The sequence below is a fragment of the Apostichopus japonicus genome, chromosome 18, assembly GCF_037975245.1.
Source record: "Apostichopus japonicus isolate 1M-3 chromosome 18, ASM3797524v1, whole genome shotgun sequence".
Classification (NCBI taxonomy): Eukaryota; Metazoa; Echinodermata; class Holothuroidea; order Aspidochirotida; family Stichopodidae; genus Apostichopus; species Apostichopus japonicus.
The window spans coordinates 15,505,107-15,520,326 of record NC_092578.1 but is presented as its reverse complement, the minus strand read 5'-3'; the positions used below and the strand labels follow the sequence as shown (position 1 = coordinate 15,520,326).

The window sequence follows — 15,220 nt, the reverse complement described above, 5'->3', positions numbered from 1 at the left end:
CTCAATATTGACAGGAAACAAGACCAGCTATTGATCTAGTCTATTCATAACGTCACAGCTATACACTGCGCAATTTTTTTTCTTCTTAAAAATGAAGAAATTAAAAAAAAAAATCATCTCAACGAATGTCTCAGTAAATTATGAAGATGAAAGAATGACCAAATGGTTTCTTTACCTATTGTTTTAGTTGTTCTTTACACATGTCATATCGGTAAATAAAATGTCAGAAAACTAACAAACAAACGAATACACAAAAGAAAAGAAGTTATAGCTATTTTGATGCAAAAACAGTAAAATGAATAAATAATGAAGCTTACACAAATAAATAAATAAAACAAAATTTAAAATTTGGGTAATTTTTTATGTCCATACTTGCATCATCGTTGACATTTGTACCCTCGTACTGTAAACATGCAGTAGTGTTGAACCTGGAAGCAAAGACAACGACAAAAATGGAGAGTTTTGTAATTATGAGTTTACGAAATGAAATTGTAAACACTGATTAACTGAAATGATGGAAAATAAATAAAATAAAGCACACGAGGTTGGAAGGGGGGGGGTGAGGAAGTTAGTGGGGGAGGAAAAGGGTGAGAGAGAGATGGAGAGGAGAGGGGAGGAAAAGGAAGAAGACGAGCAACGCAATGAAATTAAAAATTTTAGTTATTATATTTGACTTATGGACTACTCATGGGTACCTAGTGGTCTAGGCTTAACTAATGCTTAACAAACATGGGATATAATTATGTCAGAATCATACTAGTTTGTTCCAGGACATATTTCAGTGTATAAGATTTTAATATTACGTAAATTGGCGCTAAATAAATTGACCAACATGTATGCAATGATCTGATGTAAGGTTTCTAAGAACATCCCGCCACCCAGGCACACACCCGTAGAACCCTGTTGTTTGAATCACATCACCACCCCCACCCCCCCCCCTCCCTTCAGATCAAAATGTCAAATAAGCTTACCCAACTACGGTAGAGCCATCCGGCAATTCCAGATTATGGTTGCGAAACGTTACACCGTTGACGTCAAATTCGATGTTCAGAGCCAAACGAATGATTGGGTTAGTTCTTTGTGATTGTAAACAAAAGAATAATAATATAAAGAATAAAATACAAGAATGATATAATTAGTAGCATAGACATGGCTGTTTAAGAATTAAGGCATACCTTCCGACTATCTAGTAGAAACAAAAAAGTGAATGAATGAATGAATGACAAATTTCGTAGAACACACCCCCTCCTACTGGCCCCTCCTCCTGACCCTCCCCCTATCGCCGAATGAATGCTATTTTGGAGACATTTTCGCTATTAATTTCTCTCTACTGGAGCAGATTTCAGAACAATTCGATGTTTTGTGAGAAACTATTTAAAATGACGTCACAACCACCCTAGAACACCAGTTTCAGTGCCCACGGCCTCAACAACACTTTTCTCCCCAACTTCAATTCATCGCTCTTTCATAGTCAACAAAGATACGATTGGCTAATAATTCCGTAAACAAACATATAATGTACTACTTAACTAAGCAATTGCTGACTCCTTAATCTAGTTAAGTGACCCAAATTCAAACGAAAGAAAAAATATTGTTATTTTCTTTTTCATTTTAATAAAATTAATGAATTATTTTTTATTAATTATGTATATGGTTTATGGTTTTACCTGTACAGTATAACAGAAGATGAATGAGGAGCACCTACTAAAAGATCTGGTTTAAAACAAAAGAGGAAAAAACAAAAGTAAAATGACAATGTGACACGTGACATTGTTAGTTCCATGTAACAAGAACTCCTGTCAAAGATTTACCCCTGAAAATTGCAATATTTAGTACTTAAATTAAACTGAACTGTAAGGCATATATATAAACATGAATTTATGAAAATTTAACGAGAAATATTCAATTAAAGCTCATAAAGGGAATAAAATAAAGGGGAAAAAATTCTCAATATGTCAAAAATATAATCTAGAATTTCATTTACTTTTGAAAAAGAATGTTAAAAGAAAGGGAAAACTGTAAACAAACTGTCTATCTACTACAAACATCATCATGTATAGGTAAATATAAAACCGTTAGAGGGCCTGACGTTTCTATCTGTATATGCATGATCTCTTCAGAGGCTCACTGAAACCAGTCTAGTTAACGTCTGCAGAAGATCCTGCTAGGATCGAAACGTCAGATCATCTAACTTTATAGAGATTTATTATTGTTTAAATGTTGCACCTAACCGGACGAGTATAGTCATACATACATATGTAACAACTACATTTTCTTCTTACCTGTGTAACCATTTCCATCGATGTCAAAATTTCCAGATAACGCAAAGCCAAAACCTCGGAATAAACGTGCACCATGTTTTGGTGGTGTGATTATCTAGGAGATATGAATAAATGAATATTCATGAATGGAAATGATAGTCTCGACAATGGTGTTCACCTACCATATTCATATCCCTTCCCATGTAATTATGCATGTCCTCGATTACTGTAGGAGGGGGTAGGTGGGGCAGGAGGGGTCGCTAAATTCCCACCCCGGTTCTAAGTTTCTTCACAGGGGGTGTGTGACCTCAACCTGCTCTATCAGAATCAAGAAAGCGTTACCAAGGAAACACTCTATTTACCTTTTTAACTTATCTTTTCGGGAATGAGTGGTTGTATTGCACCGGGGTTGCGATTGGGGAATATCTTTAATTGAAGCTCCTTGTAAAGTTTAAATTTCCAATTAGCAATTGCAACATTCACACACTCACGCTACACTGCTAGAATACGTTGACTTAATTAAGTGAAATTGGAGGGAGGGAGGGGGAAGAAGGGTCGTTAAGGGTCTCTTCATAGGGGTACCGAATGGTATCAAGTATTGTTCATAACCATTTATTCCCTTACCAAGGGACTCGTGATACACGATACATCGTCGTGATCACACGGTGTCTAGATGTAACGGGACTGGGGTTGAGAGTGGATCAGTTAAGTCGTTTGGTTTTCGTGGCGAGGATCTATCTTGGGTTACATTGTTTTTAAAAGTGCCGTTATTCTAGGTTTTAATCTATATAAACCAGTGACAAACTGTAAGTGTTATTGAATGTGATAGCAATATATATAATAAGCTTAAAATGGTCACGATGTGCTGTTGCTGACGATAGGGCTGCGGGACGTTTTTGTGTGTTGGGAGTGAGGACTGGGGGGGGGGGGTGTGACACTCTTTACGTGATAGGGATATTACTGTAAAGCTTATAATATTCTAAGTCGAGAACATTTTGCACCGACAAAATGATTAAGCCATCGCCTCTTTCTTCTTCTTCTTCTTCTTTTTTTGATCTGATTCTTTCTGATGTTGTTCAAGGCGAATGTTCAACTATCTGTAACTATGGTCGAAGCTTTGTTTACATACCTGACTCGCAGTACTGTGTAAACCGTTCTCATATCCGCTGAATATATAAACAGCGCCCTCGTCATTATTTTCGTATGGGGCACTGACAGCTAAATCTAGAGAAAGAGAGAGAAAGTTCTTTTTTTTTTCATTTATGGTGAGTACGTACCCTACCTAAATCAGTGTGGGGGAGGGTTATAATTTGGTTCCCCTCCGGCCTTTGAATTCCGTTTCACGCTGCTGGGAATGGATAGGATGGTAGAAGGGGGGAGGGGGAGGGGTATGACCATGGCTTTCCCAAGTAAATCCTCTTTATCCATCTTCCTCCCGGAGACGCTTAGTGCTTTTATAGAATGAAGGTTTCTTACATCTACAACATCCCGAGAAGATAAATATTTTATAAAAGATAAAAGCTGATTATCAGGACCTAAACGGACCAGTTTCTTACCATTGAATCCGTCGAGATTAATATCTCCGAGGGCCGCTAGAGTAAATCCAAACCGACCGCTACCCTTCAATCCCTGAATAACCTGAGGATCCATTCTCAGAATGCCCTAAATTTAAATAGTACAAAAGAAGATTATAAACGTCATCAAAAGCCCTATAATTTACATAACAAAAGAAATAAAGTAGCTAAAACGTCATCAATATAGCCAAATTTTTTTAGCGAACATCAAAATGACCCAACGAGTTTATAAAAGTACCATAATTTCTTTGTTCTGGAAGTTATAATAAATTGTACCCCCAGACAATAGAGAGTCTTAAATCAGACATAGCCTATAAAGGGATTATATATATATATATATATATATATATATATATATATATATATATATATATGTTGATACTAGATGAGACTAGTGGAACACTAGTAGTTGTTACTCGGAGTTTCACGCGTTAGCGATATTCAGACAACTGGACCAGTTGTCTGAAGATCGCTATAACGCGTTAAACTCCGAGTAACAACTACTAGTGTTCCACTAGTCTCATCTAGTATCAACATATATTACGCTCTGTCCAATGGACATAGAGCACTCTGCGCCAAGATAGACACCAACCAACCAACTCTCTCTCCACCTCTCTCTCTCTCTCTCTCTATATATATATATATATATATATATATAATATAACGAAAATCCACGTTTACTCCAAAAGAAAATATTATTAGAGAAAACCAGAGAAATAAGATATGACTCATAATTGACAAATAAGGAGTAAGTTTTAGAAAATATATTGGAATTTTCGGTCCCCCTGGGACCTTCGTCAGCAATACTTGGCAGTCGAATGAGAAGTACAAAATGTGACACAATGAAAGTACGGAATCGGGAGCCTGTTTCCGCTTACGTTTTAATAATCACAAAAAATCTATTCGTGATAATTTTGCAGGATTCCCAGTGTCCGAACATTTCAATCTTCATGGTCATTCTCTAAAAAACCTAAAATGTATTTTAATTGCCTCGAACTTCAAATCAACTACTGAACGTAAACGTAAAGAAATCGATTGGATCTTTCGTATTAAGTCTCACATCACCGGCCTCAACAAAGACTTGGGACCCCTTAACAACTACCAGTTCTACAAGCATATGTAATCCGTTCTTTGCTCCTTAATCCGCTTCCTGTATAGTCATGGTTTATTTGGTTTTAATTCCATCATTGCAACTTACACTTATCTAGCGTCATACTTTCATTGTGTCACATTTTGTACTTCTCATTCGACTGCCAAGTATTGCTGACGAAGGTCCCAGAGGGACCGAAAATTCCAATATATTTTCTAAAACTTACTCCTTATTTTGTCAACTATGAGTCATATCTTATTTCTCTGGTTTTCTCTAATAATATATATATATATATATATATATATATATATATATATATATATATATATATATAGTTATTAAATACTGTATTGCAGTTGCTATGTCCTGTAGCTGCCTATACTTCCCTCTTATCCCTCTGCCGTTACAGTACATCATCGTCATCATCATCATGATCATCATTATCATCATCATTATTATTATTTCAACCCTAGATTCTTACTTTCTAATCTTTCCTTGATTTACTTTCCTCCAAATTACTAAATTGCACTTTCCTTGAACTCTCAATCATTTTTTAATTCACTTTTCCTGGAAAATATGAAAAGGCCTAACCGACGTAATTTTTACAACTTGAATCTGGTTTTCCTTTTGCCGGAAAATATTAAATTAACGCTAGCATAAAACCGCAAAGTGACTTGGCTAAGTACTGTAAATTGGCTCTTAACAAACCAACACATGTGCAGCTTACAATAATTCACTTCATCCATTTTATAATTTATTTTTTGTTCCAATATTATTATTATTTTTTGCGGTGCTACCTGGAATCGAGATATCACGTGGTCTGACAACCATTATACCTGGTTACATATAAGCACTCGTGATAACATGAGGTATAAGGTAGTGACAGCTTTTAGACGAAAAGGCCGTTATGGTATAATGGTTTCTCTGGAAATTTATGGTTAACTTATTACCTAATAAAAATATTTATGACTTACTGAAGCGTTGCGGTGATGACGGAGGAGGAGGGTGAGTGGTTTGGGGGTGGGGTATGTGGAAAGGATGTAATATGTAGGCGTTGAATGTTCGAAAGATTGATTCGTGCCGAATTTTACTTTTCTTACAGATTGAATGTATAAGATATACTTCCTTGTTTTGACAAGACGTGTTTGCTTTATAATCATTATCGTTAATTATATTATCAGATCTTTTTAAGACGACGATATGCATCCTCGTTTTCGGAAAACATCCCTGGACGAAAACAGAGCTAAGATATTTATAGTTTCTTAATCAAAAAATTTCCATCTTCAAATAACAACTGAAGGAAATATTGAAGAGACAAGACGTTGTTTTGTCTCCCACAAATTTCCCCCCCCCTTTTTTTTTACTTGTTTTCCTTAATTGTTTCACTTAAAATGTAAATTGCATATTAATGATTCGTGACATGATCGTATAACTGCGCATGAGCAGACTGGAATCGAACTGGTTAAATATCAATAAACTCAGATACACCTTCAGTGTTTGGAAAGTTGATTAATATTTCTAATCATAAAATGACATAATATACTGTCGTAAAATAATTTGAAAGGCGTTGATATTTTTTGACGAGATAGAAGTCACACATTAATTTCAACAAAATCAAAAGGAAATTTGTATGTATTCTCCTCCTTATCCTGTACTAAGAATATTCTCATATATTCATTTGCATGTATAGGTGTTTGTGGTACCCTCACAAATGTATCTCTATATGTAAATATTTGAGAAAATATATAGAGATTCATTTTCCGTTTTGAGAATAATGTAAGGTATAAGTTATACAAATATTTCCAACTTCCAAGTTTTGTCCTTCAGAGGACTGGTCCATTTTAAAAGTTTTGGCTGTTAGTGAAGTCTCTTGAACGTTACTTTAGGGCTGCGACGGAGGAAGCTGGCACTAGGGGCACAAGGGGACACCCCTTACTTCCCCCCACCCCCATCGTTCTTCATAAAATAGAAGTACCCCTTTTTTGTCAATGAAATGTAACCGTTTTCCTTTTTTGTAAGGAGAAAGTGCCCCTTTTGTTATTTCAAAAGTGATATTTAGTTTAAAAATAAAAAAGCCGTCATTTAGAAAGTATCCTTTGGTTGAAAAATGAAAAAGGTAATAATAAATGCAGGTTTAAAAAAAAACATTTTAAAATACTATTATTTTGGGTACAGAATGCACATGTACAGTTTCCATTTTCTCCAGTCATTTTGAGGTGATTTTGCGGTTAGTTTCCTCAAATCAAAGTCACATAACTTCAAGCCCTTCGCTGTTTCCACCCGACCCAAACCAATGCCCCCCCCCCCACCCTCAAGCCACCGCCGACATTGAATCCTCTTCCGCCGCCCCTCATGCTTCAGGGCGTCAATATGCTAACCAGGAAGGACATGGTGACCGGATCACATTCACGGAAGACATTTTTCCACTGTTCTGGATATATCCTTCATTTCTATGCTACTCAGTACAGAGTCATGTTATATGTAAGTTCATATATTAGTTCACATATGAGTGTTAGCTCAGTGGTTAACGCCGGTGCCTTTCAATCATAAGGTCCCGAGTACGAGTCACTCCAAGATTAATGTATGTCGTCCAGTTATAGAGTTGTTGACATTTGACAATTCATAATCATGGACGTTAAATACTTCGGTCAGCTTGCGGCTTTGATAAGCCAATGATGGCTTCTTCGCGAGTTCCTGCTTTCAGGAGGATCTAAAATACATTCAATACATACATATATCATACACACACACAAGTCATCCGTTTCGGGGTTTAACCACAATGACTTTCTGGTGGGCGTCATGATTAATGAGATAATAACCTTATCGCATGTTGCTGGTAATTTGATCAAAACCCTCTGACACAAACTGGTACGACTAGGGATCAAACTGTAGTAAAGTATGTGGCATGTTTGAGAGAGTGTTGGGGGTTAGCGGGAGGAGTTGGGGGGGGGGGGGTTGGCAGGGACATGGGCGAAGTTTGATAAAGGTTTACTTACGGAATCTTGTTGGTAGTAAATGTAGATACGTCCAACATCGTGAAGGGGTACTGCGGCCTTGGCATCAGAGTATGTGGGAGCCCCAACTACGAGGTCATCCAATCTATATGAGAAAGATGAAAGTTTCGTATGGTAGTTACGCAAATAAGAATAAGTATAAAAATAAACGTCAACGATTACAGTACATGTACCTCAATAACAATTTTTTTCATTAACATTAACTTTATACTTTTTACATTTTTGCTCAAAAGCTATACAGCAGGGGGGACAAAAACACAAAACATTTATGTCGTATTTCAAGGTCAATTCATGCTACAAGATTATTAAAGGAAAAGTAAAGATTTTTGAGAACATCTTCCCGTGTTGGCATTACACATCACTCAATTTTAATCACCTCCTGACGTGTAGAAGATATAATATAGCAAAGTATCCTCATTTGCTTGGAAATGAAGATTAAGAAAACACAAAGGGGATCAGGTGACACTTGGCTCTCGACGCACACGTATCACTAACAAATAAAGTTCTGCAAGTGTTAAGAAAGATATGAAACATATTCATATCATATTATACAAAAGATACGTTTGACCAGATCAGCAAATTCTATTTGAAATAGTAAACATGATAAAAGAATTCTTTTGAACAAACTGCAAAATAAACAATGAAACTAACCCGACTATAAACAGAACGTAAAATGTTTTTTTTTTTGCTGAGGTTTTATCTGATTGTTTATTTAACCTTTGTTAACGCCTGATCAGTTGCAAACAGGTTAGTTATGCGTCGCGTGACTTTTACAACGGTTTAAATATAAATAAAATACAAATTAAAATAAAATAAAATACAAAATAAAGTAATCTGTGGTTGGTACCACATGCCAGGGGCGTCAATCATGTGGGGGGGGGGGGGACACGTGCCCACACTTTCTGAACGGTGGGGGACACAGTATCAAATGCCCCCTCCCAGATTTAGTGACTGACTGACTCGTGTATAGGCCTGACTCGTGCATATCATGAATTTGTGTTGTGAGAAGACCGCAGAATTCGCTAATCTCCTTCCAGTATACTATTTTCTATATATAATAGTATGTTGTATTATCACATACAAGCAATATAACACTATATGTAAATTATGTTGTGCATTCAGTTCGGTTAGCAATGCCACTCATGATAGTTTTGAAGTGTTTTAGAGATAATAATATATTTCACAGGAGTTTTGAGACAGATACATTATGTGGTGCTAATCCTGGGGTGCTAAGCTGCTATTCATGTTGTTGTTATGTCCATGTTATACATTAAACGTCAGTTCTAGTTAAGCAGTTATATGTACATGGGTTCGCAATTTGTTTTATTTGTGATAAAGTTGACTGATGCCAAGTTCATGGCCGTAGCCAAGGTTTATTTAACCGCTTATCACGTATATGACCGTGCGTTTGTTTTGGCTTTCACGAATTATGTTACAATAACAATAAACGTAGAGAGCTCCTAAGATTTAACCTGCGTGAACAGTGTAGCAGGCCTAACTTGAAAACTACGGTTCATAAATATAGTTATGACGTCTTAATGTTTTATGTAAGCATATCAGTTTCATTGTTAGCCCCATTATCAGTGCCCCAATGTTTCAACTAAGAATATTCAGGCACAGTGACTACACGGCCTACCTACTCAGCTCTCCACCCCGGTCTGAGCAGGCCTGGGAAGTGCCATTGTCGGCAATCTGGGAGGCATTATTGGCAAAAGCAATTCTGGCTACGCTACGCGCCAACCGATGGTGGCGCTCCGCTTTGATATTATCACGATGGTCCCTTTTAGGAAATGGCCCACCCTAGAATGACCCATTCTAGATGCGAGTCCGCTCCCCTGGATCCCCGCCGGTGCTTCTCCCTTGTACCCCATCAGGGGGCCCTAAGGCGGTCCCCACCCGATAAAGGCTTTACGCCAAGGTGATCGCAATGTGCACTACGCGCACACTCCTTCAGTTTAATCCGTGTTCAGTTATTTTCAATCGGGATTGACACCCCTGCCACATGTCACATTGTGAGCAAATGCCAGGTAAGGGTTGGCAGTTGGTTGGGGGGGGGGGGGTGAGGTTGTTAAGAAAACCACTTTTTGAATGAAATGGAGATGGTTCCAATTGAAACTTAATTGGCATTATGAATATAGAAGAGAAAGATGTTCAATTATTGAAAATTGATCGTCCTGAAACACTTACCCATCACCGTTAAGATCTGTCGCTTCTACGCTGTGACCAAAATAAGCACCGAATTGGTATCCGATAATTTCAAACAGAGGATCTTGAAATGAAGCCAAAGATGAATAGACAAGTACCTAAAATGTAAGAACGACAAAACTGTCCATCATCGGAGGGAAAGGATGGAAAGAGGGGTGAAGTGGTGGTGCAGGCTGGTGAAGGAGGGGGGAGGGGGTTGGAGGGTTACAAGTGTAGTAAATAAACATACATGGCGGTCAACTGTTGACGTGGACGCACAAATTGAATACTGTGTATGATAATATACAGCTTCAATGTATCGAAGAGATGAGTGTGGTGTTGGTTGTGGATAGTAAGCAAAGGGGACGGAAAACGGAGAGAGGCCTGGGGGGGGGGGGGTTCTTCATCCTCTTTGGGTAATGTACAATGTCAAAGTTTGCCAGGGTACAATCATAGCGCAGCACAAGCATGCATGCAGACCTGAGTATGGTACGTGTAGCTCGACGTTGTATTTCAGGCATCGTTGATGGTATTTGTCGAAAAAAAATTTTTTTTAAAAAGAGTAAAAAAATATTACTACAATTTGAGATATCCACATTTCTTAATCATTTCACTGTTATACGTAATATATATGTACTCACTGATCCGAACATATTGTAGCGTTTGGGCGAACCTGTGACGTAATCAATGGTTCCGTTACCGTCTAAATCGCCAACAGCAATGGAGTAACCTGTATGATTCAAAATAAAAAGAACATTCGTGATTACCTCATTCTTCTTTATTTATATTATTTTGTTCTCAATAATTTTAACAACTCTAAATACTGACTTAAACATGAAAAAAAAAACGAAAAACCTGTTTGTTGGAATTTTATTTTATTTTAATTGGTAAATTCAACAACTTTAGCAACCTTCCTAAAGTTTTCCATCACGCAAAAAGTTATTGATTGATTGATTGATCGACTTAATTAAAACGATTCTCAGTTCAGTATTTCGTAGCCCAGACACTTTTATCATACCAGTATAAGTCATATACAAAAAACAAGCAACTACTTTGAATATGACCAAAGGAATTTATCAAATCAATCCCCACCCCCCACCCGACCCTAGCCCAGACAGTTAAGGTGTGTATCTGCCCCACCCATGTCACCTGTTCCTACGCCATTGTACCAAGTGGCGTCGAGAGCCAAGTCCGGCCAAGGGGACATATATGTCACGGTGCCCCTTTTGAAGTTATCATTTCCCTTAAGTGTTTGAAAAATAACAATACATATAATTTATCCCATATTTCTCCTGGCTTCCTGTGTGACCCCGGGTCCAGGGCTGTACCCCCTCCCCTTCCCCTCCTCGTCAGGTCTGTATGTACCTTGATTAGTGTCGTCGAATCTGGTAGATTTACTCTGTGTTTTCAAAAGCTGGAGGGGTCGTGTTAAAGTCTGTAGGAAAACCTGACCTGTTGAAAATCAAAATAAAGCAAAAAATGCTATTAAAACATTATTAAATAGGAAATTTGGGTACGGGATTCATAAGAAAACTATGTTTACAAAGAAGAATACCCATTGGCTATAGACAATAAAGAAAATGACGCTATTTTCATTGCCTATTAGTGAAATAACTATTAAGCATGCTTACAAAATGTTACAAATAAATTTAAGGAAAAGAGTTCACAGGATGTTCTTTTCTTCCTAATTAATATAAGACAATTAAGTGACTTATAATTGCGCTTGGTGAAGGCTGATGGTCTCGATAACAGTTCTATGCTTTAGCGGGTATGTCATTCAGACGGAGACTAACAAATTTGCACACGAACAGACAGACAGACATACATACAGACACACATGCATAAATATCAACGCGTATATAAATACTATAAAGAACAGTTAAACTTCTGCTATATACCTTGCCAGAAATAGCTTCCTGGAGCGCCGACGACAAAAGAATCCTAAGAAATGAAAAAAAAAAAACAAAGGGAAAAATCATAGTTTATACCGTGCACAGAATGGAAGAAATTAAACTCCGACATATGTAACCAAATTATCCGCACTTAATTCTTTTTCGGTTTTATGATGGTTTTCTGTTTTTAGCGAAACGACAGCTTTATCGACATTTCTGTATGTTTCCAGTTTTCATTCAATCTATACATAAATAAAGTTTTTCTTTTCTTTTTTTTCTTCTTTATTGAAAAGTTTAGTAACTTTCCTTAGGTGATTCATGAAAAATGCTGTTCGAAATTGGATGAAATTGTATAGTAGAATTTTGATGCACTATAGTATCGGTATGTTTCTGTCCTTTGTCACGTTGTTATTTACAGTGACATATAGCCAGCAATCATTCTTAGAAGAACACTTGTATTGATGGGGGTGGGGATGGGATGGTGGGGGAGGGAGGGTGGGGGACACCCTCCGCATATAAGTTCATCTTCCCCTGTAGTGATTTTGGCGGATTAAATAAACAAATTACGTTGTTTTTCAGGTATAAACTAATGTTTTCCATAACGTTCTATAGTGTGTACCATTGTATACGGTGGAAAATGATTTCGCCAAGCTCCTCACGACACGAGATGTGAAATATATTAACATTGACATGCGGACCTTAACATAAATGAACCTCGTTATTGGTTTATAAAACATACATGAGGAGAATGAAAACATGTTGACAGGTTGGTACCATCCAAACATGTGAACACCAGATGTTAACGGGTGTAATCAGACGAACTAAGTAATCGGCTAGTGCATGGTTTTAACTTCCCGTCCAAGTCTATACCAGTAATGAGAAAAACTTATCTAAATGTTTATTTCTGCATATAGATTTGTATGAGCTTTATGTGCGTTAAGAAGTATGTAGAGCTGCGTGGTTAGGGTATTTTTTACATCAGTATAACTGCGTGTATTCATGCTTTCGTTTTAAACCTTTGATACAGACAGTGGCCTCCTCGTTGGTTATAAAGACGGAAAATAAATTGGCTTTTATGTACTGCATATGTACTGCAATTTGCGGGAAAATTTTAGTTAATGATCCAAAAACTACAGTCTAATAAATCAAACATAGAAAGAATTTCAGTATTGATATGTCGTATAGTCAATGAAATTAATTTTCAGTGATATAGCTATAGTTATGTCTATATTATATACATATATATATATATATAACTATCAATATTCTTGGGAGACATTTTTTATATATCATTTCTTAAATAAAATAGGGTATCAGAAATGTTAAGAGAAAAACATACCTCAAACATTACACCAGAAAACCCAAGTTGACACATCTGCTTTGTCATTGCTGAAAAGTAATGAGCGAGATGCTGATAGGAGAGAATAACTTCATAGAAAAAGTTTTTTAATGTTAAAGTCAAATAATAAAACACTGGTTTCATTGCCTTAAGCCAGTGTTTCTTAAACCTTTCCGAGCACTTCTCGATTCGAGCATAACATTTTGAACCTCCTTTAAACCAGCTTTTGGTTCAATGATTTGCATATAAATTCATTGTTCATGCCACTTTCTATCGCTCTCCTCTCTCCGTCAATTTGATCAAATCTATGCCCATGCAGTGTTGTTATTACTCATATTTCAGACTTGCGATTGTCCAAACTAAGACATCAACCCCAACCCCAACCCCACCCCGCCCATCCCCTATAGATTTGTTTCATCTGATGAAGGTTAATAAACTATTAATTATTAAATATGATTTCATCTTCAATATTTCGTATGTATAATACCTTTTCTGTGTTAATTACATGTACAAACCAATTTAATAAGAGCGTGTCCAAGGTAAAGGCATAGTAACCATATGTGATATATGAGCTAAAGTTATTGTAATATTATTGTTATGCAAAACTCAAATGATCTTATAAGAACACAAAACAAAATTGATTCATTGTAAGAAACTGAACAGCCAATTATCTACAGGCCTATCGTTGAAATTCTTGATAGGCAATGTTATGGTTCGTTAAGGGTATATATATTTATATATAGGTAAGGAACTGTGTTATTATGCTCAAGGGAATGCATTTTCCTTCGAAATTTAAGCCTCTGACTGTGATGACAAACGGTGCACAGACCATGCATGGAAGGTATTTGGGTATATAATACTTGCATGAGCGGACATGTGTGAGCATGTTAACACATTAGAATAAATAATTTTGTAATGCATGACTTAATGATGACGTAGGTATATACATATACATGTTTACATACTTGTATAATCTTTACAAGGTTGAAACTTCATGGTTTCCGGAGATGTAAAAACATTCGATACAATGTAACAGATCCCACTTGCGACATGTTCTTCTTTGTCAGGCTCATCCATATCGAAAAACCTCACGTGATTTGGAGCGCACACCTGTTCATATAAATGAAGTAAACAAACAGAAAAGTGAATGGTGAGACCGTATACGTCACAGTCACGTGATCACATCTGCACAATTATAATATGTATAGTTGCGGAAGAATCTTGCAAGCTCGAGATGCTCCTTGCCAGTCCGAGAAGTGAACTCGAACAGTCTGAAACGTCATTTAAAACGCAACCAAATTAGACGGCCAAACGTGACCATCTTTCGGGGTCGACCAGAATGATCCGGCATGCGTCACATAGAAAACGAAAACTAATGGTATAACTCACACGATATAATTGCCATCAGATTAAAAGTGGAAAATATGGTGTATAGTTCATGTACACCATGAGGGCAGATAAGGGGTATAAATACAGGATCTTGCCAGCGAGGAAGTTCGTACGCATGCGCAATGATGTCACAAATATGGCAAAACCTGTTGGAGTTTCTGTTCGAGTGAGTTAGTCATTAGGCAAGGGCGTTAACAGTTATAGATGAAGTCCAAGCAACTTCTATGAGGTGTCAAGACACGAAATCTTTCAAAACTTATCCAGATGCTTTTTTAATTTTTTGTTTTATATTTTTGGACAGATATCCTTCAAGGTACTACGTAAGAATTTATTATGCAAATTGGCAAAATTAGTTTAAAAAATGTAATCAATCCAAGGTCGAGATACTGACACCGCCCATCACGTCTCACTTCAAACTGTAGATTTGTGGGGGGGGGGGGGGGCGTTGAAGACATTGAAGGGACCGAATCTATATAC

The 15,220-nt window shown here is 37.0% G+C and overlaps 1 protein-coding gene across 1 annotated transcript in view; it reads right to left on the bottom strand.

The window, feature by feature from the left end:
• LOC139958725 (integrin alpha-8-like) overlaps window positions 1-15,220 on the bottom strand; it is a 38,477-nt gene that overhangs the window by 12,102 nt on the left and 11,155 nt on the right. The window contains exons 4-16 of the mRNA XM_071956022.1: window positions 14,320-14,464; window positions 13,355-13,404; window positions 12,022-12,064; window positions 11,489-11,575; window positions 10,765-10,853; window positions 10,127-10,242; window positions 7,922-8,024; window positions 3,818-3,923; window positions 3,391-3,485; window positions 2,283-2,376; window positions 1,668-1,713; window positions 972-1,076; window positions 373-428 (exon numbers count right to left, since the gene is read on the bottom strand). Of these exons, the coding sequence (XP_071812123.1) occupies window positions 373-428; window positions 972-1,076; window positions 1,668-1,713; window positions 2,283-2,376; window positions 3,391-3,485; window positions 3,818-3,923; window positions 7,922-8,024; window positions 10,127-10,242; window positions 10,765-10,853; window positions 11,489-11,575; window positions 12,022-12,064; window positions 13,355-13,404; window positions 14,320-14,464 (1,135 nt within the window). The remainder of the gene's footprint in view (window positions 1-372; window positions 429-971; window positions 1,077-1,667; window positions 1,714-2,282; window positions 2,377-3,390; window positions 3,486-3,817; window positions 3,924-7,921; window positions 8,025-10,126; window positions 10,243-10,764; window positions 10,854-11,488; window positions 11,576-12,021; window positions 12,065-13,354; window positions 13,405-14,319; window positions 14,465-15,220) is intronic.